This window comes from Neolamprologus brichardi, chromosome 20 (genome assembly GCF_056152115.1).
Source record: "Neolamprologus brichardi isolate AB-2024 chromosome 20, ASM5615211v1, whole genome shotgun sequence".
NCBI classification, from domain to species: Eukaryota; Metazoa; Chordata; class Actinopteri; order Cichliformes; family Cichlidae; genus Neolamprologus; species Neolamprologus brichardi.
In genome coordinates, this window is record NC_142123.1 from 8,830,194 (window position 1) to 8,852,986 (window position 22,793).

General features: G+C 41.0%; 1 protein-coding gene across 3 annotated transcripts in view; it reads right to left on the minus strand.

The window, feature by feature from the left end:
* The window catches only part of LOC102783560 (helicase ARIP4-like), a 76,113-nt gene that overhangs the window by 14,716 nt on the left and 38,604 nt on the right, over positions 1–22,793 (minus strand). Inside the window, exons 1-4 of one of the 3 annotated variants that reach the window (XM_035905614.2) lie at positions 22,524–22,763; positions 3,243–3,486; positions 776–909; positions 376–549 (exon numbers count right to left, since the gene is read on the minus strand). In XM_035905614.2, coding sequence (XP_035761507.2) covers positions 376–549; positions 776–909; positions 3,243–3,486; positions 22,524–22,527 — 556 coding nt within the window. In that variant the 5' untranslated portion in view covers positions 22,528–22,763. Of the gene's footprint in view, positions 1–375; positions 550–775; positions 910–3,242; positions 3,487–17,579; positions 18,236–22,523; positions 22,764–22,793 lie in introns of those variants that run through there. The other 2 variants (XM_006785382.3, XM_006785381.3) reach the window with 2 other exon arrangements.

A 22,793-nucleotide genomic window follows, 5' to 3' on the forward strand; every position in this document is an offset into this window, starting at 1 on the left:
TTTTAAATATACCTCATATTTTTTTTTAACACAAGCATTTTTGAATACTTCTTCTAAAGACTGAAAAGGAAATATGCTGGCTGAAAGAAACCTGAAGTATTCACTTGAAATGTAAAACAACAACAGCGTGCAATAACACAGCTAAGTAACGACTCTTCAGTCATAAAACGCACAAAAAAGGGACGTTGGAACCAGACAAACATCTTGTTTCTGTTAGTTTTTTTCTGTTTGCTTTGAGAAACATCTGATTTCAAGTGATGTCCTTTGACAATAAGAATAAAAGCTTTTGTTCAAACTGAACTGAGCTGCTGGTTTAAGTTGGTCTAAAACACTTGGCATTACTTTTTTTTTCCTTCCTCTGTCTGTGTCTCTTACCTGTTTTGTGTGTGTGTTGTGGGCTAACAGAGGCGGGTATGTTAGCCTTGCTGTCGTCTTCACTGATGCCTGTGCTGCCTGAGTTCACACAGATCACCTCCCGTCTGCTCGAGTTCACTTCTTGCTGCGATGCTGCTGACGTTGCCGATGACGACGCACGCCTTGTCACATCGCCTGGAGAAAAGGTTACGTAGGTGACGTTAGTATTGGAAGAAGATTTGGGGACAAATGAGGGATGAAAAGAGGAAAAAACAGCTGTGAGATGAACAAAAAGAAAGCAAAATCGAGAGTCGGTTTTTCAGAACCTGGATACAAACTTGAAATTGCGGTTTGTTGTACAGTTTAGGCAGTTACTGTCTGATGGAGCAGCGAGTTTGCATGTTTGTGTACACACTCTCACCAGTTGTGTAGTCTGGCAGCAGCGGTACGGGGAAATCCTGTTGTCCTTGCTGCTCCAGACGGCGCCTTCTCTCCAGCTCCTCCTGCTGGGCCGCTTTGGTCACTGCCTCCAACTGATGCTCCTTCAGTAACTTCCTGCGCAAACACAGCAACAAATCGGTTTGCTTTTATTCTAGTTTTAGAATTTCACAAACTGTAACCATACAGTTTGCACTGTGCACGTGTTCGATTGCTGATGAATCATTCTTCTCACACTCGCAGGGGCTTAATTATGATAGTCACATCATTGCTTTCTTTAAAGCTACATTAGTCAGCGTTTAATAATAAATTGGAACCAAGAGAGCTGCGCACTGTGAAATATGTGACTCAGCGAAAAAGCCACAAAGAATTATCAAAGACTTTTTAAATGCTTTGTTTTGCTTTGGAGGAAGAATTACTGCCATTACTGCTAGGCTCATTCGAAGAACCCCACTTGTTTTGTGTCCTCATGTTGAAGGACAACCCGATTTACACTACCTGCTAGAACAACATGGGAAAGTTAGCTTGATTTCTTCAGTCTGTTCTTTTTCTAGGATGGAATGATTGGACAGCATACATAACTTAAAAATTAGTTAAATGTCCCTCGACCAGACCCTTTTGGTAGCTTTCAGCAAATATTCTTGTCATACTTCCGCTGAATATTTGATCACTCTTGGTAGATTTAAAATGCGTTAATTTAAATTGGTTTCCTGGAACAGACCCAGCTTTTATGTGCAGTCCACAAATTTTCAATAGGGTTGAGGTCAGGATTTTGGGAATGCCATTCTAATGTAATGACTTTACATTACAGTCAGTCATTAAACAGACCAAAACCAGGTTTGATTTGTGTTTGGGATCATTGTCAAGTTGTAAAAACCCAACTGTATTCAAGTTTCAACCATTTAGCTGTTGATCTGCTTCCACTATGTGCAACGTGCCAGTACCACTGGCAGTAAAACAGCTCCAGAGCATGATGGTACCGCCACCATGCATGACAGCTGGGACAGAGTTCTCAGGTTTGACCTTTACTCTTGTCATTTTGGCCAAACCGGTCCTTTTTTGTCCGATCTGACCACAAAACCTCTCTCTGGAAGAGAGAAATTTTTCACCACAACTCTGACTGATTAGGCTAGCAGGTAGATACCCGACTTCTGCTGTACTGCTAGCACACTAAATGCATTAAGTGTTTGCTGATGTTGTTTCTGGATCCTATATTTCCACAGTGGGTAAAAAGCTTACTGGAATATGGGACGATGAAATGAACATTGTGTCTCCGGGCTAATTCTTTTCTAAGATGTCAAAAGAACTGAAGATATTTACAGAACTCAGTGCAGTGTTCACATTTACACAAACGGGTTTCAGTTTTGCTATAGCCTCCAACTAATGTTGGGATTAAATAATTTGCAGTGCCTCAATAATGCTACGCTTTTTTATTAATAATAAGCGATATAAAGTTATTTACACTATATTTACACTAACTAAATTGTAAAGCTGAATAATTTAATTATTCAAAAAAGAAATATTGAACAAACAAATCATAGTTGAAAAAAAATGTACTACTTTGAACTGGCAAATAAAACAAAAAGTCCTACACCTCTTACACAAATAGTTAAATATGTCATATGTATGTAAAGGCAGGGAATAAACCCAGAACTTCTATCCATGACACATGTTGGATATTATATTAAACTGGCTGTAAAGGCAACAGCATATTTGGGGTTGAGCTATACCATGTTTATTTGCAGCCTGGAGTAATACAGCTGCAGACTGAGCATATGTATCATCAGTGATAGATTTCAATAGCAACTGGAACATAGTTTCAAAATGAAATTTAAGATGAGGGAAGAGTAGAGGGAGAAAAATAAAGGATATATATGTACAGTAGGACAAATCTTATTATCCAGCCAGCAGTGGGTGTTAAAACTAATACAGTACGAGTTGCATAAGCAGAGTGAATGTTGGTTTGCTCTGCCCTTCAGCAGCAACTTACTCGAGGGATTGCGCAGCAATCGCTTTTATCTCAAGGTTGACTGGTTACTGTTTGGCAAGCAATAACTCAAGGCTCATTTTTAAAGATCTGGTTTAAAATGAGTCTAAAGTAAGCAATCCCAGAACCCGTCTGATATCTGAACATCTGTTTTCATAGCTGCTTCTTAAAAGAAGAAGAAAAAACTGCTGAAAACAGTGGGATGTTGCATGAGGCTGGATGTACCCATCCACGCTGAATCACCAGTAGAAAATGGATACTGAAGTGTGTTTCTTTGATGTGTGTGTTTGCATCACTTAATCTTCAATTCAACATTCAATTAGTACCTAAGCTGCAAAATGGATTCTGCCTTTTGTGACAAAGCTGATCGTAACTTAAATAGGACATGATAGAAATTGGTTTCTTTTAGTTGACTCTGTTTGAACTGTGACTGAGACCAGAGTTAACTCCGTGTCTTCTGTACCTGATGTTGCGTCTCATGTGCGCAGGTTTGGAGCTCCTCTTCTTGGTTCCTGTCAGGGCCGAGGGAGGGGTGGGGCTTTGGCTTGCCGGCCTGGAGTGGGGTCTTGACCCGGGCTGAGAGGAGGGAGGGTGAGCCGGCGTCTCCGCCGTAGGTGAGGTAGATGGGGGAGGGGTGCACTGCCACACAGCAGGGTTGCCGCCCTGAGCCTCATTCTCGGAGCTGAAGGAGGCGCTGTGGGACTTGTCTGCAAGGGGAGGACAAGAACTGTCAATTCAGGTTTAGCAACAAAATCTGGATTATTAGCAGTTTATAAATCAGTCTTTCATAATAAGATTGCTAAGAAAATGTTTTTGCTATATAAACAATGCAAGAAGAAAATGAAGATGTAGTATCCAGTGCGACGAGTAAAAAAAAGTTTAAAACTCATATAATATAAAATAGATCCTTAATGGAGTTCCCACAGATCTTCACCTGCTTTGCAGTCTGAATTTAATGGTGATGTCAAACTGTTGCACGTAAGAGACTGACAAACCACAGCTGTAACGCCACCATCTTAATTTTGTGCAGGTCAGAAGATTGAAGGGTTATTTACTTAACCTGTTAGTGATTTTAATGTTGTGGCTACCTGCTACTTCCCTCGTCATATATGGGAGGAAAACACAAAATCAAAAATCAAACTGTTTCAGGCGCTACTTTCACAAACGAGAAGCATGCAGCGCTAATGAAGGTCAGAGCTGCAGAGGATTTTGGAAAAATCCAATGTCTGCAAAGTAACAACAGCTGAAAGGCTTGTATAACAGAGTGTTTTATAATAATTTGATGACTCCGGGGAAATGGCGTGAAACAGCTTTGTATCTCAAATAACTAAAATAACCTAATACATTAGAAACTTCCATATTCACGGCACTCATTATCATTAAGCGGTTTCTTTTAGCCGTGTGGAGCCACCTCCTCTCTGTTCTCAGAAATGAGCCTACACTGAGCTGCACACCTATTAATTATAACTGCTGGTGTCATAAATCGTTAAACTATTAGGTGATTGCAGCAATCTCAAGTTGAGCGTGCTGATCCTCCCATTCGGTTGTTTTGTTCACCTTTTTTCTTTTGTGCTGGTAAACACATTTGTCCATGTACAGACAAAACAGACTGGAGCAACCAGAAATTGAAGAACTAACCTTCCAAATAGCAGATGACCTGGTCTCTCTGCTCAGCTAGCAGCTCCTAGCCGCCACAAATAATTAAACTTTATTTAAATGGGTAAATATAATGTTGGTCACAAGTTTTGTTAGCAATTATTCGATTTTGTAGTTATTGCTTTTGAGCTTCTTTCCAATCATTGCTGTGTTTAAAATGGAAACTTTGACCGGTGGATGGCAGCCTGTCAGGACTTAAGTTTTCAAATACAACGAACAAAGTTCCTCTTAAAGCGCAAGAGTTGAAACAGTTTTCAATCCAAAAAAAAAATCACAAACTGCGCTCCGATTGCTCAATTTCAATTCATCAGTGTTTTTTTGCAAACTTGTCTTAAGTTCCACTTCTGTTTCTTCTTCTCTCAATCTGTCTGGATTTCACTTTCACCTTCTTCTCTCCTCCTCCTCTCCCTCTCAGTTGTTCTGCCAGAAACACACTGAACCAGATCTGGGGCTTATGTAAGAGCTGGATCATAAATATGGATGGCTTATGAAACACAAGACAGGACACACACACACACACACACACATTTTAGAGGACAACTGTTCACATAAGAATATGAATCAATACATAAATATCCAATGCACACATGGAAATGTAGATGGCATTCCAGCTAAGAATCGGCCAGGACAAACAAGGAAATGCTGCCAACACACACACACACACGCACAGAGAAAGCATGTTCAGTGCATGATACCTGGCAGCATCAGAACGTGGACACGCATGCGCACGGGCAGACAGACACACATCCTTAACATAATGGAAAATGGAGGCTGCTATGAGCTCACTGCGAATTGAAAAACAACTTACATAAAACGCCCCTTCAGTCCATCAGTGCGATAACAAATTTCTCGATCTGGCTGCTAATGACACCAGCTCATCTCAGCCCTTAGCGTGTCTGTGTGAGTGTCGGACGCTTGTGTGTCTCATGTTACCGCTAACAGTGAAATCAAGTTAAGAGTGGAAAAAAACTCAATACAATCACAGCTTTCAAGGGTTCACAACCTTTTTGAGATTTGAAGATACAGACTACAGCCAGATTACAGATTTAAAAAACCCAAAACAGGTCCAATATGAATAGAAATCCCCCCCCTGCTATCGTCGTGAGGGTTTCATGAGGAATTTCCACACAACTATTAATTCACGTGTGTCGGCACCAGGTCAAAGTCTGCCCTCATCCAATAGAAATCATCACATCTTTAAAATATGCTGACACACAGTTATCTATAAACACTCCCCCGGCTCCATAATCAACTTTATTTATATATTTTTTCAAATCAAAGTCAGTCAATACTTGAATTTATGACCAATACTGGTGAACTCATTCCCAAAGCATTATGTTCCCAAAGCATGTTAATCATTATCTCAGCATTATATCAGTTTGAGTTCATATTAGCATCAGGTCAAAGCCCTGCTGAGCCAACCTGCTGCCTTACAGAACCAAAAGCCTGCAGACTGCACAGCGCAGACAGTAAGCTTTGAGAAAGGCATAAATGAAGATGACAAAGCACACTATAATAAAAGGAACTAAATGAAAAGTTCTTGACTTGAAGAGCTACAGTAGAAAATGAAACCAATCACATCTGTGTTGTCTTCAACCCAGTCATGTCAGTTTTTGGCGTTTTAATCCAAAGTTTTGACTACGTTCTTTCTACAGGCACCATACAAAAGCCAAGGAATCAGACACCCACTATGACGTCTGTTCAGTCGTTTGTGACCGACATCATTCTATTGTTTGGCTTTAATTGCTCACCTTGTTCACCACATGCTTTTTTCCCCCCTCCATTCACTCGATTACCCTGTCTACCCTGAATTTCCCTCCCTTCAACCTTACACAACAGTTATATAACAGATCCTGAAATGCACAGAGCCTCAACCTCACCACAAACACACACACTGAGGGGGTGGGAATAGCAAGGGAAATAGGAAAGGGGACAGAGATGAAAGTGAGGTCACGACTGAAAGGGAAAGAGAGATGCACTTCAGGGCGAGACGGGAAAGACAATCACGGACATGTTAAAAAAAACAAAACACGATGGTGTTTGGTACACACACACACACACACACGTGCACACACGTGCACACACACACACACTCTGGGAAGCAGGGTTGTTTTCTTCAGGGTCAAGAGGACAGGACGTTCAGTAACCGTTTGCCACAAAGACAAATATGATTATATTAGTTGATAGACACACCCGCCTCCACACATGGCGTCACACTCGATTTGCGCACTACCCGATCTTGAGGTGACTGTGTTTATCTGAGATCTATTTCAAGTATAAAGTTTGCTTTCCATAACAGTGAATGAATGAGCAAGCGCGCACAAAGCTCTGAGGGCGTATAAGGCCAGGGACTGATATGCACTGCTGTGTTTGTTCTGCCCTCACGGATGCTGTGAAATCCATTGTACTAGCTCTGTCTGTACAGTGACAGCAAAGTCAAAGTCAAATGAAATGAACAGTTCCAATGTTTTCCAGTGTGTGTGTGTTTTAGTAAATATCATGCAGCACAAACTAATAAAATTATTGCAAATAAAACCCAAAAAAATAAAATAACAACAATCTGGCATAGCACACCTGTTTTCTCTTAAGGAATAAAAATGTGGTACATAATTGCCATTTCCAGTAAAACTTAAAGGGAGAATGAGAAATCACTGGAAAGGGCCATTAGCAGATTGGCTACAGTTACTGAGTCCAAACATTTAACGGCCCTTTAATGGTTTTACTGGAGAAAGTCATCTTGTTTTTATGGGAAAAGGACCTCCGGTTGGCTTTGAGAGCAGCTGGAAGACAAAAGGAGACGCAAACAGCATCTGGCTCATGATGCTTTGCTGTTTACCATCTGATAATGTGTTTATAATCTTGAGGGTTCGAAATGGCAAAAAAATTCAATTCTCCCATTTACTGTTTTTTAGTGCAGTGTCAAAGAATAAAGTACTTTTGTCTAAAAGATTACAAAAATAAACTTTACTGCAGAGATACTGTGATTTATTAAGTAATAACCGAAGGAATTTTAACAGTAGCAGCTTTGAACACAAGCTGCTATTCAGCCATGTCACTAGTTTCTAAGGGAAGGGAAAAAGATTGCACATCTACAGAATATTTATCCATTCTCTATATCCTCTCATCGTGTCACTAGAATATTAACTGTTTTTTGTGGGTTTAAACTCAACTTTCACAAATTACAGATGTCATGGTGAAAGCCGAGCTGGGACTTTAACATGAACAGAAAACAGAGCACGGTGCAGCTGTAACAGCGTGTTGCAGAGAGCAATCTGGAAGCTGTCACGACGAAGTGCCTCTCACATATACAGGAAGATGTACAAACCCATACACAGACTTGCGAACGCACACAGGGGGGGGAGAATCTCGTCGCATTACGGCCCGACAGGTTATACAACACGCTCGCATAAATGTGCAAAAATAACTTATATAACAGATAAACTGTTCAATACTCTCTGCCGAGGGCCCGAGAAAGCAAAAGCTTCTCCTGAATCATGCTTTGCTAACGTACACATGCGTCTTGAGTGCTGTGCACATAACTCTGTGAGGACGAGTTTGGAAGCACTCCAATCAAAATAGCCGACGAAGATAAATGTCATCGGCTGCAGGAAGTCAGACACAAACATATTACATAATGCAATATGGATCGCAATTGCATCAAACGGCCTTTGCTTTGTGCCTCATCACCTGATTTCCTCCAGTATCAGCAGCTCCTGCCAAACTGCTCACAGATCCAATTTCTCAGGTCTATTCTCCATTACGTCTAAAAACCAATAACCTGTCAGTTACAAGGAAGCAGGAAGTCCAGTTTGAGTAGCATATTACCATTTGGTGGCTTATTATTTCCATGCTACTTTCCACTTCAGCACACTAAAGATTTTATTTATGATTTCTGATGAAATGAACATAAATAAATCTCAACACTAAAGATTAGCGTTGCCATTAGTAGGAGAAAGGCCAACTGGTATTAAATAAAACAACTTGATATCTAAATAGTGGATGATATTCTAGATGTACAGTTTATTTCGCAACCTAATGACTTCACTTGAAGACAAAGGTTTACATGGCATGCGCTGTAATTGTAAAAAGTGGGGTTTGAAGGGTTTAGATGGGCAAACTAGGAGATCGCACCATGTCAAACACACCCTTTTCTGCATTATTTTGGGAAGATTTAAAATCGGCACATATTGGAGAACACATATAGTCATACCAGCATATCTATACACATAGCAGACCAAATATGCTCACTCAAAAGAGCATAAACATGTGGTTATAGCTGTAAGAGTTTTGGAGGTCCATGAGATGTGGTAGACTTGCATATCTAACGCAATAACGACAGAGTTTGTCACACACTGAGAGCGTAACCCCAAGCGTCACACCAGCTTCTATTATCAGTATGTTTTAATTAAATGATTGCTTGGTTCATGAGAATCTGAAAACTCTTTTACTTCAGAATATGAGTTATAGCAAACCCCCCCCCCCCACACACACACACACACTTCAAATGCAGTAACTACACAGTTTCAGTTCTGATCTAAATTCAGCGTCCAAGACCCGCCCACCTAATTAAAAAAAACCCTCCCTTGTGCAGAAGGCCAGCTGAGGCGTTATCTCAAGGTGAGAATCAGAGTTGGAGAGCTGACTGTTGCTAGGTGACTGATTTAAACCATCAGTTTGCTGCGAAGCCACGAGGAGCAGAAAACAACTGTGACAATATGTGGGTAAAATTAGTCAAAGCAAAGTGTGAAACGTGGTGAAAGCTCAACCTCCGTCACGACAGAGCGGGGAAAGAAAGTAATTAAGTGTCTTGATGAAATGCTGACTCACTGGGATCAGCGAGCGTCACAGAGTGAGCAGCACACGCAGCACATTTTCTAAGCCATTAATTCGTTCAGTTGGACACTCCCTGTGGGCTCGAGACCCAGCGCTCCTCACAAAAGACAACACAACATGTTCTTGAGAGATACGAGCCTCGACAGAATGCAAGGCCACCGGCAACAGATTCATGGTTGGTGTGGCCCCACTCAGACACTCATACGTGTCTGAGTGGGGTTGCAGAGAAGAAACATCTTCTGCTTACCAAGTTTATATAACCACATCAATGCATATAAGTGTTTATATAACTCTTCGCACTATGCTGCCGAACATACAAATGTAAGTGTGCCACAGAACTCTGTGTGTGTGTGTGTGTATGTGAAGTAAGTGGCAACTCCTAAAGTGTCAATTTCTCAAAGTGAGGAGGCAGAAGAACAGGAAAGGTTAAAAACTACAGGGTTAAAAAGAGTAACCAAAGAGAATTACCTACAAATATGTACTAACAGCAGTATAACGCATCAGTCCCCTCATAAAGTCTTGTTTTTCTCTAGAGCCATTAGTGGTACAGGCTGTTTTCTTGGCTCTGAAAAAACTGACAAGTTAGCGATGCCAAGGTTTTGCCCATAAGTGAGAAAAACAGATGGCGGACTGCAGATTCTTCTGTAATCTGTCTTTGCTTCTCAAAAAAAAACTTCTCTGGCAAAAAAAAGATGGATAGACGTCTGAACCTTGAACTAAAACTGGGAGTAAAGATTGGTACTCTCCGAAGTCGTCGAGTACCATTTTCCCAAGCTTCTCTATTAACAATGAACTGACGATGACCCCAATTTAGTTTGAGATCCGACACCTGCATCTATAAATCATGACCTGAGACATCTGAGGGCGAGCTTAGAGAGATGCACACAAACACAGCCTCACACAGGAAATATGAGGTTCTGACCTACATACCAACTTCCATCAAGTCAGACATCCAAGGAATGGTGAGACCTGAGGATGTTTTTAGGGTCTAATGTCCTTTGAAGATTAAAACATTAAAAAAAGCTTTCAATCTTTTTCTTGTCTCGTAAAAAGAAAGAAAGAAAGAAAGGAAGAAAGAAAGAAAGAAAGGCTGAAGTGGACAATCTGTCTGTGTCGTGACCCGTCATTGGCCCAGCTGCTGTCTTTGTAAGCAGATTACAGATGATGGCACATATTTACTACTACGCGGTGGAGAATCCTCTGCGTCACATGTTTTACGTGCACAGAGACACAAACACACAGAGAGGACAAACTGTATTATTATTCAAACGTGGTATTCCAGGAAGTACATAGAAAATAGAAGAATAGAATATTTATAGTAACAGAGCATCTAAATGATTTATCTAATCGTCCCATTTAACGCTGTACCGAGAGGCTCAGCTGGACAAGTGCTGGTGGAAAAAAGAATCAATTTTAAACCCCTTTACCGAGAACCACAAATTCTCTTGCAGTTATTCAACATGTTTGGAAAAACTGCAATGTAAATTGTGTAACATCACAGACTTTTAAAATGCCTGTAAAACAGGGCAACTTTGTGACGCAACAAGAATTAGAGGCAAGAAGCAAGTAGTAAGCCACGCTTAAATAAAAATGGTTTTTTGTAACTGGCAAGTTTTATTTATTTGAAAAGTGAAAATCTATTTGAAATTAAGTGGTTTTAAATGCAATTCATGTATTGATATTTTTTTATTATTATGGCTATTCCTGACCATTTTTTCATTACTTTTTAAAAATTAAACCTTTGTTAGAGTGCGTACTAAACATTTGAGCCTACACTTGCTTCACTAGCTCATCATTCAGTGGGTGTGTATTATTCTCATAAGTTTATTCACTTTCTCCACTCCAAATGCAGCTCTGCATGAAATCAGAGATGCACCATCTTCACACTTGTCCTTTCCCGCTTCTCATTTTCTCACCCCTCCCCTTCCCATCTAATCCTGCTTCCACCTCATCGCACTCACCTGTCACTTGTTCTCCTCCTCCTTCGCTGGATTTCTTTCCTCATCAGTGAGTCTCACTTGTACACAATTGGCCCCATGCTGACATCCATTTATAAAACAATTTCTGCTGTCATTAGAAGCTGTAATTCCATCGGTCTGACTTGCAAGCTGATTACTGGCACGATGCTTCATATCAAACAACAATGTGCTGTACGTTTTCGCTGATGAAGGTTTATCCTCTACTAAAGAAATCCTGATCAGGACAAGCATAAGTGGATGGATGCATAGAGGGTATTTAGGTAGTCAAATATAAGAAACTAATGGCTCGGGTGATGTTTTTTTTAAAATAAGTGCTTATGTGTAAATAGAGATGAACTTTTAGGGTAGATCCAAATATAATCCCAGAAAACGTCACAGTCACACAGACCTATTGACTGATCCGCTACCCTGTGGGAACCTCCAGTCTCGAGGGAAAAATGTGCATTCCCCAACTGGTTGCTGAGTGTTTGCTGGAGGTTTGGAGAGGCTGTTGCAGCAAAAACTTGCTGGTGATTGTTTTGGTCAGCAGTAGCCTGAAGCAGTCACCTGTAATTTGCATGGAAAACTTGTCTGCAAACACCTGCTAACCCACTAGCAGAGTGGTAGTAAAGCTTGAAAAAGTGTAATACAAACAACATAATGCATAATGCATTCACCTTCAAAGTAAATGTGTCGCCTTACCTCAGCAGCCAGCTCGTTTCAACTGGTGCCCCTTAAACTTCGAAGACAAATGGTCTCTATTCTGTTCTGGTTTCTTAGTTTCCACATTTTCACCAAAGCCCTCTGCTATCAACCAAAGAAATCCCGAGGACGTCTTAGGTGCAGCACCATATACCTCTTTGTGGCCACAGTTGCATTCCAGTACCAGCAAAGACGTTGGGGAATACACATCTGCCAAGTGACCCAATTGAAAGATGGCCAATCATTGATCTCGCATGTAACTGGGGGCTAAGGCAAGAAATAAAATGGTGAGAATGGGTACAAGTTTTTGTTTATTTTCACTTGTTTCTTGGCTGATGACCTTTTTTGGCCTCCAATTTTCACTCAGGGCTAAGATTTTGCTTCACGCTAACTGAAAGCCGATGCAATTTGTAGAATTTCACTTGAAAATACAGGAGCACCACAAGTGAAGTGAAGGAAATCTTTCACTGCACATTTTTAAATGACAAAATGCAGAAATCAATCTAAAATAAATTCTTATTTCCTATGCTAGAGGTTCATATTTTTTTCTTTTAGTAGTAACCTGCCAGAAATCCAAGGCCCTGAGTTGGTATTGCAAACATAGCTTTAGAATTGAGATTAAAAATCGCAGTTTCAGAGAGGCTTGGAGATAAGATCTACCTTCATATAATGGCCGCTAAATTACACCATCAAGTGTGATTTAGGCTTGGCTTGTGGCCCAAATATTCAGAGATTCCTGGTAAACTAGAACATGATGGAAAATATGTTAAAAACACACAAACTCAAAACAAAAAGTTTGATTGTTATCAGAAGTAAATAACAGCTTCCAGTTCAACATACTGTTTCGAGTGGTAACGTAAATAACGGATCCAAACTGGAGATTGATCATTGATGAATATGTTGACACGGTCAGTCTGCTGTGTAAAGAGTTAAAGTATATAAAAGACAAAACTTCTATTTGTATTCAGGTGGAGGTCCAATAAGACGACCTGCTTTATTAAACGACTAACTGGCTTTCTCATTTACGCAGTCCAAGTCTCACAAAGGGAAAAAGTTGCTCCCCAACAGACAGCCAGGCCACCGCCGCTAAGGCTGGTCCGACGAGAAGGGACGCTTATGTAACTGCTGCCTCTGGCTGTTACACAACCAGCATGTTCACAAGAATCTCACGTCCTCCACACACACACACATTAAAAGATGTAACGCATTGCAAGCACACAGAACACTCTCGCAAGAGCTGATGGTCTCACAGCGACGTTTAAAGAACACCTAGACTTTGAAACACACACAGAGCGATGAGTGTGTCGGCATGATTTTCCACCTCGCTCCTGCTGTTCAGCAGCGTCCGTGCTGTTCTCTTAAGGCAAGGAGAGTGTCAGAGATTATTTAAGGTGGCTGGATGGAGCACAGACAGTGACGCTGGTGGACAGACTGCTTGGAAGAACATACCAACAGACAAACTATAACCCAGAAAATGCAAAACTCTTAAACTTGGCCTGACAGTTACAGCTAGGGTATTATTTCTGCTTTTTCCATAGTTGATGACGGATAGAATAATATCTTGTTCCATCTATTCATCCACCTTATCAGCATCTGCTTATCCAGGCAAGAGCGTACATTAACCAGGAATTCCCAGACCTTCCTCTTCCGATTAACCACCTGCCAGCTGTCAAAAACACATCACCTAAGAGAAATCCAGGAGGCATCATGTCTGAACCACCTTAACTGGCTCCTATCAATGCAGGGGAGGAGTAGCTGCACGCTGTATATGCTTTTGTATTCTTTCACTCACTAGCCACAGATCATGGCCATGATATCAGGTAGATATATAGACTGTAAATGCTTTCTTCTTCTGCAGTTCTAAACCTTTATAAGGTCATGTGACCAAATCAGAGATCTAGGCATCTGCAAATGATCATCAGTGCAAATACATCATTAACTTCCTGCTAAATTAGAGCAATTTATAAGCTCATAGTTCAAATAAAAATATCGTCTCACTCGCTGTCTCTGTATTTTTTTTGTTGTGGTTTATTGACCCCACCCAACCAAATTACAGACAAATGCAGGAAAGTTTCTCAAAGTTTTTAAGTTGTTCTCCCGAAAGACTGACCGAGATTTAACTGGGTTACGTGCTCGCCGTGAGGACGAAAATAAAATCTCAATACTAATGCTGAGCAACACACACGCACGCACGCACGCGCACACACACACCTCTCTTATGTAAGACACTGCCCTGAATGAGTTATTAAGGCTGCTTTATAAGAGCGATGCAGGTGAGTTATGAAATGCTCCTGTTGGCAGCGATTCCGACGAGCGTGTCAGAGAAACGATGAGGCGGTGAGACGAGAAGAGAGAGAGGAAAAAAAGGAGGTGGAGAGAAAACGGCCATGTGATAAAGACGGCACAGCAGAGGGGGTGAGACGAGGTAGAACAGGCTGTTAGTAGGCCAGTGTGTCACTGCTGCTGGGGAGGGAGGCAGAGGAGGGAGGAGGAGCCAGAGGAGAAGGAGATGGTGTGTGCTGGTCACACTATAGCCTGTTACATAAAACCCTTATTGGCAACAGTTTGCACACAGTGTGTACTTTCAGCCTCTGAACACCCTGTGAGATATCTTCTGAGCAACCCAAAATCTTAACACTTCGGCACACAATGAGAAACGTTTCAGCTAATGAACTACCGGTCACAGCTCCTCCGGAGGTGGAAAGAGAGCAAAAGTCACGTAACCATTTCCCATTACTCCTCTTTCAGTACCAAGAAACATTTCATATTGTGAAACGCTTCAAGCTACACCGCAAAAGCACTGTTTTCTCTTCAACCCATAACGACTATTTAATTACACATCAATACAAGTAAAATTTCCGATTGTGAAGTCGTTATTAAAGAGACTGAAACAAATCACATTTTATAATCCATCCGTTATTCTTCCACTAATTCAATCCCACCTATTACGGGACGACAGGCCGGGTACACGCTGGAAACATCACCAATCTATCGTAGGGCTGTTTTATAATTATTTGTATATCATTTCAGGGACTTGTGTCTCTTTACATTAACCAATCAGGTTGTCAAAAAGAAGCTGAATAAATGATCACTGCGGACTAAAAAAGCATCTTTAGATTTCTAAGCTCGTTGTAATTTAGCCAGTATTTAGTAGCAATGTGAAATAACGTAACCGGTATTGGCTTAGTGCAGGCACCACACCCATGACATTCGCTATCTGATCACAAGACTTTTGTACTGTAACATTATACAGCACTGCGGCCATTTAATGAGAGACAGAGAGAATAACTGGGGATTAGATGAGGTAAAACAGGACTTAGAAGTGCAGCAGAGGATACACACAAAGTTAAAGAAGATCTCAAGTTTATGGGGTATAAATTCCTAAAAAGGAAATCTGCTGCCTGCTTTAAGCTATGGTCAAATTCTTTAAGACTTGAGAGAGAGGAGGAGTGAGGCACTTGGAAAAGTGTGGATGGGAGAAAGAGAAGTCACTCGAACCTGGAAGGGGAAATTTTACAATAAAGACAAAGAAATCTGCTGTTTGACAGGAGGAACCAGAAAGATGAAAGAACATTTAATAAAAACTGCTTTTTGACAAAGAGAGCATTAGCCGTGTGTCCATCGTCAGCACCGGGGCGTTATGAAAGCAATCAGACTGCACGTGCTCCTGGTGCTTGGCCCGGACTCCAGTGCTGGCCTGAACAGGACGGGTTGTTCCTGCCTGGCATGCTGAGGCCAATTACGGCTGAACAGAGCAAGCAGAACGATGGAAGAACAATTAGTACAAGCCTGTTCCTGTTTTATTTTACGACAGACTTTTTGCTGCTATTAAAATGTCAAATTTGTTTTCTTTTCACGGGAAACCCTCTCACCACCGACGGACGCACTGTTCTCAAATACATGCGTGCACAACAGATTTAGGGAAAAACAGTGTGTCCTATTCTTTTTACCCTTTGTCGCTATTTGACACAGCACAATCTGAGACATGACGAGGTATCTAGTGTCTCTTTTCATAGTGAGCCAAACGCCCAGAGCGATCCCATGAATTACGAGCATGCAGACAGTTATTTCCCCATAAAGGATTTTCTGTGAACGTTTTTCAAAAGGGAACAAGAGGAGAGTCAGTGGGCCGTGGTGCTCGCTAAGCAAAATTAAAGCACTGTTTTTAAAGTCTAAAAAAAAAGAACGCTTACGTGATCAGGCAGGTCCTGAATTATGAGCTGGTGACCTTTTCCGGAGACATTAACAGTACCTGTTTTAATCTCAACGACTGCTGTTAAAACATGTAAAAATCCCTGCAGCTGCACTGTTTTGTCTTTTTACTGCAGAACATTGGACATAAAATGAAACAATGACTGCCGTGACGCATAACTTTACCTTGAATAGTTACATCCCTATTGGGCACACTGCGGGAAGCCATTGTTTGCCTAAAGTGCCCCTGGAGGGCAGTGTCTAATTTATCGGAGCTTTTGGCATACGTGCAAAGACATCCGGACCAAGATTTCCGTTCACTGTTTGCAAATGTACATGGATCTTAAAAAACTAATAAAAATCAGAACAAGGACAATCTAAATATGGAGCTTTTAGGGCCACTCTGGATCCTACTTCATCCACACGATCACATGTTTTTAATATCTGTGAGTCAACTTTAAACTGAGTGCATGTGCAACAAGACTCACAAATCATTGCACTGTGCATCTAAATTCAGTGAAGACAGCTTCAAATTAAGACTTAAAATCCTGATCTGACTGAAAACAAACTATTAAAGTTGATCTAACACAAGATTTGAAGTTTGTGTTCGCTGGATAAACAGATGAAGAAAAGGAACTCAGAGCCTTCATTTTCATTCATTCCAGCTACAGCCGTTTACCCCCCTAACCCACTGGTCTGCTGAACCATATGTTTTCCTGCCTCCACATGCTCACACTTCCAGCATGGCCCGATCCTACCCCCGTCCGCCAATCACAGCACTGGCATTGGTTTAGGTAACCGTAGAGACAGCCAATCGGAGGCAGGAACTGAGATGACAACAGAGAGAGAGGCAGTGGACACGAGTGGGAGAAAGACCGGCTGAAAGATGGAAGGGAGATAAGAAAAATGGGACGAATCGAACAGAGAGAGCAGCAATTGTAGACGGCGACTGAGAAGAGAAAAATAGATGAAACCAGAAAAGTAAATAGAAAGCGTGCTCAGATAGACTGCACACGCCTAAGGAGGTATAGATCCAGTGTTACACAACAATGTTAAGTAACTTAACGACCCTCAATCAACAACTGCTGCACATTCTAGTCAATTCTTAGCTGGTTTTATAACATCAAAGTTCCCCATTTCTCATCATCTTGCAGCTTTTAACTCATTTCCCCCCTCCGTGCACCTCGTCTCTGGCTTCTCTTCATGCTGCCTCTCCTGAAACAGGATGCAGAAAGGAAGCACCTCTGCAGCCGAGTAACACTGATGGTTATCTCATAAGATAAACTTCAGCGTACGCGTGAAGCTCTCTGTGTGGCGTTTTCGTCCTGTTCTTAAAGCATTCATAGCGCACACAACATTCACGCACCTCCATATTTTCCCCTCATTTCTTTCTAACTTTCTCCCCAAAGATTAATCGCTTCCACAACCTCAACACGGTTCAGGCGAATTATGTCACCCACCTGCAAATGATTCCGATTCATCCAGAAGCAGCATGGTTATCAGAAACAGAGGAAAAGCTGGTATCCTCTGCCTCCCTGTCACGCTCTCAAAATTGCTTCCCCTTTCAAGGAAAAAAAAACTTTTAAAAAGAAGTAAGGAGGAGGTGGATCTTCCCTCCTCTTAGCCTGGCTTTACACTTAGGTGGGCTTTAAATTGACTACCTCAGTGACTGACTGACTCTCTGACTACTGGTCCACCACTGTGTGCTCCTTTCTGGTCAATAACAATGTGAATGTGAGGCAGCTAGGAAGGCTGGCAGTTGAAAACTTACATAACCCTTCATGCTGGAGCTGGGGCCCTGCTGAGGGGGGACTCCTACCACCGATCACCCTTCAATCTCCTCCCCTCGCTCAACTAAAGCTTAAAAAAACCCCAAAAACTGTCATATTAAACTACTCCCCCATAAACAGAGTCAGGAATACAAAGCATGCACAGAAGCAGGAACCATTTAAGTGTCCGTTGATGATTAAAGGCGTTACAACATCTCAGCAAGGCTTATAAAAGTTGTTGCCTCAAAGATCAAATTACACATACATGTACACACAACCACACGTCAGAGGATTAACACGCATTACAACAAAGTGACTTTCATAGACTCTCAAACTTTAAACACCTAGTGAGTGATAATGCCCATTATAACTTTTACTGCACTTCAAGGGCCAAGGCGCACTCACATAAAGGAGACGTTCTGATGCATCATTTGGCTTTCCTGCACTAAACAGATCCCTCGAGATCAGTCTCATTTTACTGATCTCTAATTCTATATCAGTTTACTTTGTGGGTCACAAACTCATAGCTTAGTTTGATCCTAAGTGGGGCAGACTGGTGAAAAACCAGTTTCTGTCAGTGAAAAGAAGTTTACACATTTAATCCCCTGAAATATCATAATATAAGAAATAATGCAATTTCAACAATGCGTCTCAGTTTTTCCACACGACAAAAAAAAAACAACGCTGTTGTAGTAAATAACAGAAATCTGTCAGAATGACTTTTTGGGCTTAAATTGTAAGAAATAAATGTTTACATTTACAGAACAATATCCTGTATCCTGGTTGCTCACGTGATCCTGTAGTTAGAAAACAGAAAGTTTCCGTAAATTCACAGAAAATGTCAATTTCTTTGACTCCTTGTTAAAAAAAGTTACATTTCTAAAGTCAATATAGAAAGCACAGCAACTTTTCTGTTATTTAATTGTTTATTAGGGGTGCAACGATACTCGTATCGATATTGAACCGTTTGATACAGTGCTTTCGGTTCGGTACGCATATGTATCGAACAATACAACATTTTACATTTATTTTATCAACTTTTCTTATGACGATGCTGTCTGTGTTGAGAGCTCAGTGGATCTGCGTTCGACTACTCCGCCTAGGCTGCACTGTCGAGCGCAGATCCACTGAGCGCAGCGCAAGCTAGCAAGACAGAAGCTAAGCTCGTTGCAACATGGCAAATTGAACCTCCCCCACCCTCATTCAGATCTGGCGTTTGGAACTATCTTGGTCTTCATGTGAAGCATGACCCTGAAGGTAAGCGCGTCATGGACAAAAGTAAAACAGTATGTTGGATGTGCCACGCAATGCTCAATTACATTGGTGGGAACTCGTTAACGTGTTGACGCTGTCCAGCCCCACGCACGGGGCGATCCGCGGTAGCTCGTTAACGGAGATTTGCCGTGTTGTGGCGTTAACGTCATTTCAGATTAACGCTGACAGCACTAGTGGGAACACAATGAATATGAATATGTCATTTAAACCGACATCATCCTAGTGCAAAGACAAGTGGAAGCAGACAAAAACAACAAGCACGCATGCTACAAACCTTACCCGAGTCATTTAGACAGCCGTTAGCACATAATTCTCCTTATGGGGACCTGATATGTTTAATATGCTGCTGAGAATATAGCCCAGAAGAAGCGTATAGTATAGCTTTTATTTTGGAAAGAGCCATTTCTCTGTAATAAACTCTCTTTTCCAAAGATGAGTGATTTCTCGATCAGATAGATTTATTTTTTTATTACTTTGTTGTTTCAGCAACATTAAATTTAAAAACTGTACTTTTGAGTTAAAATATATATTTATAATTTTAATAAATGACAAATTAAAAAAGCATGAACATTTTTTAGTATCGAAAAAATATCAAACCGTGACACCAAAGTATCGAACCGAACCGTGAATTTTGTGTATCGTTGCACCTCTGTGATGGCTGCAATTACAGCCACACAGTGGTAATACCCACCATGTTTGTAGAGGCTTACAAGTAACATTGCATTCACATTTGTCTTTCTTTAAATATAGGCATTAGTTTACAGGACAATAAATAACTGGTTTTTGTTTAGAGTTAATTCACATATCCACATAACACTGTATTCTAAAATAAGTGCGCACATTTTAGTTTACACTGTTATGTATGATTAATCTTTTGTTTTCTGAGTTACCTTAGTTGCAGCTGTTCCAGTCCCTTGATTAAGGAGCCAAGAGGTGGAAAAGGGGCAAAGCGAGTTTTAAAGGAACACTACAAATTGGTTCATGCCATAACTCGGGACCATGGGGGGAATTGGAGTTCATTATGTTTGGTTTAGTTAGGTTTTGTGTATTTTACCCCTTCTCCTGTTTTTGTGGGCTGATCAGCCACTATTTAAGTTTCCCCTTTGTCTCGTTAAGTTAGGTCAGTTTGTTTGAGTTATCAGTAGTGTTGTCAACTTTGAGTAGAGTTCTGTTATTTTGACCTCTTTTATGGGCCCAAGATTTTGATTCTTTTGGCATGATTTAACTAATTATGTTTTTTGGGTTAAATAAAAAAATCATTTTTTTGGACTTTAACCTGTGCCTAAGTTTCCTTCACTGCTCGGTCCATCACAACCTCTATTGTTTATCTATTACTTAATTACTTTTTGTATAGTATGAATAGTCAGTGGGGAGGTCTTTATCCCCCATAAGGTACAAAACGTATTAAAATACACTAAAAAAGTAAAAATATGCCCTCCTTCATTTTCCAAAAGAATCCAATGGGCTGGATTGGATTCTGGCATCCAGGCCTTATGACTGACACCCCGGTCTTGAGGAATACATCATGGAGAGATATGATTGGACATAAAAAATATCGAGGCAATGCACAATAAGGGTGTTTCAAAATAAGGTGAGAGAGCAATGCTGAAGTAAACTGCTGCAAATTTATAAGAGAATATGTTTATTTTCATTGCGCTCTATTTTTAATGTGTACCATCAAAATACACCTATTTATATACTAAGCGCTTACTGATGCTGTAGTATACTGAAGGAAACATGGAAATTAGTGAAATTAACTTCACTGACTGAATATTCTAATAGTATTCAGTCAATAAATTCAAATAATCAATTCTTTTTAAATCTGTGCTAAAGTTTTGGAAATCCCACCTGTTTATAACAGATCTGAAGCCACTGAAGACTAAATAAATCAGCGGTCCCCAACCCCCGGGCCTTGGACCGGTACCGGTCCGTGAGTCGTTTGGTACCGGGCCGCGAGAGTTGAGGCTCAGGTGTGAAGTGTATGGTTTTCAGGGTTCTTAATCGGTTTTCAGCGTTATTTTGTTATCGTTTTTATCGTTAACTCGGTTTTCCTGAGTCTTTTCACGTGTGTTATGAATAAATCTTCTTTTTTTTCGGTACCGGTACTAGTTTTATTTTGTTGTATTTATCCGCGACACCTTAAAGGCCGGTCTGTGAAAATATTGTCGGGCATAAACCGGTCCGTGGCGCAAAAAAAGTTTGGGGACCGCTGAAATAAATACTTTAGTGAACCATTAACTTCACACAGTTCCACACAAAAACAACACCCGTTCATAGCCATCTCCCCGCTCCCACGTCCAGCACTTAAAACCGTCTCACAAGTGACAGAGTCGGGACCCCGTGGTGACCCCACTGTGTGTGCGTGTGACAGAATAGAGAGAGTAGAGGAACGCCTCTGCGTGTGTCAGCGTCTCTGAAACGCCTTCAAAATAAGATCAAAGCTCACATCATCCATTATTGTACACACAGAACCCTTACATGTGTTATAAGACTGTCATTATTACTTCATATGCGGTTTCTGCTAAGAAACTCAAAACTGTTACACATTATATTACACATATTTTATAAAGACAGTCCAATACTTAAAACCGATTGTTTACTGTTATACTGAGAGTGACCTCAGTAATAGAACGCCTTCGAAATGTGTCGTTTTACCTTCCACACATTTTTAAATGCACACTGAAACATATGAGAAGTTTATTTGTGGATCTGAAACACTGTTGAAATCACTGAGTGGCAAACTCATATCTATTTATATGGAGTAGAGTAAACAAGCAAATGTGTCTAATTTCTTCAGCTAATGAATCCAATTTGTTACATTTTTTAACAGACCTGAGGGAACGCTGTTATAAAAACTTACAGGAAGCCCTTCATCCTGGATTAGATGGCTTATTACCCCAAAGACTGGAAGCTACTTATACTTTACAAACACTGATTTAGGACGAGACACTTTTACATCAACCTCAAGAAAAAAAATAAGTGAATCAGAAACAAAAAGAAAGTCTTACATAAATAAAATGACACAGAAGTCCTTGAAACTTGAGGCATAGATACTTTTTTGGGGGGGCAGGAACAGGAACAAGGACAACCCCTGTGTCTATTTCATAACATGCCTTATGAAACCTCTGAGCTCTGCTCTGGCTCAACAGCCCAGCTAAAGACTTGGCACTGCACCACATATAGGTCAGTATGATAGAATGTGTCTGCATTCGTACTGATAAAAAGACAGAGCAGGAGATATTACTGGGCTGACTGAGAGATTACAGAACAAAACACACGTGTGTGGACGAGACCAGAGAGAGAAAGCGGTAGAAGGAATCTCACACTGAACCAGTCAGTCAAAAGGTTTCATCTACTCACCCATGTCATGTGGCTGCAACTTTCTGTATCCTAGTCTGGTGAGAGATTCATGCCTCCTCCTTATCACTCTCAGAAACTTACTCCAATCTGTGTGTGTGTTCCTTCTTCATGCAGCTTACACACTTCCTCTGTTCTGTCTGAACCGAGCGTGTCAAAGTGTGTGTAGGTGTCTGTCTGTGTGTGCGCGCGTGTGTGTGAGTCACCCAACACCTAGCCTTGTCGCGCAGCTTTACCGGCGCTCCACTGAGGACAGAAGACCATCGGGACAAT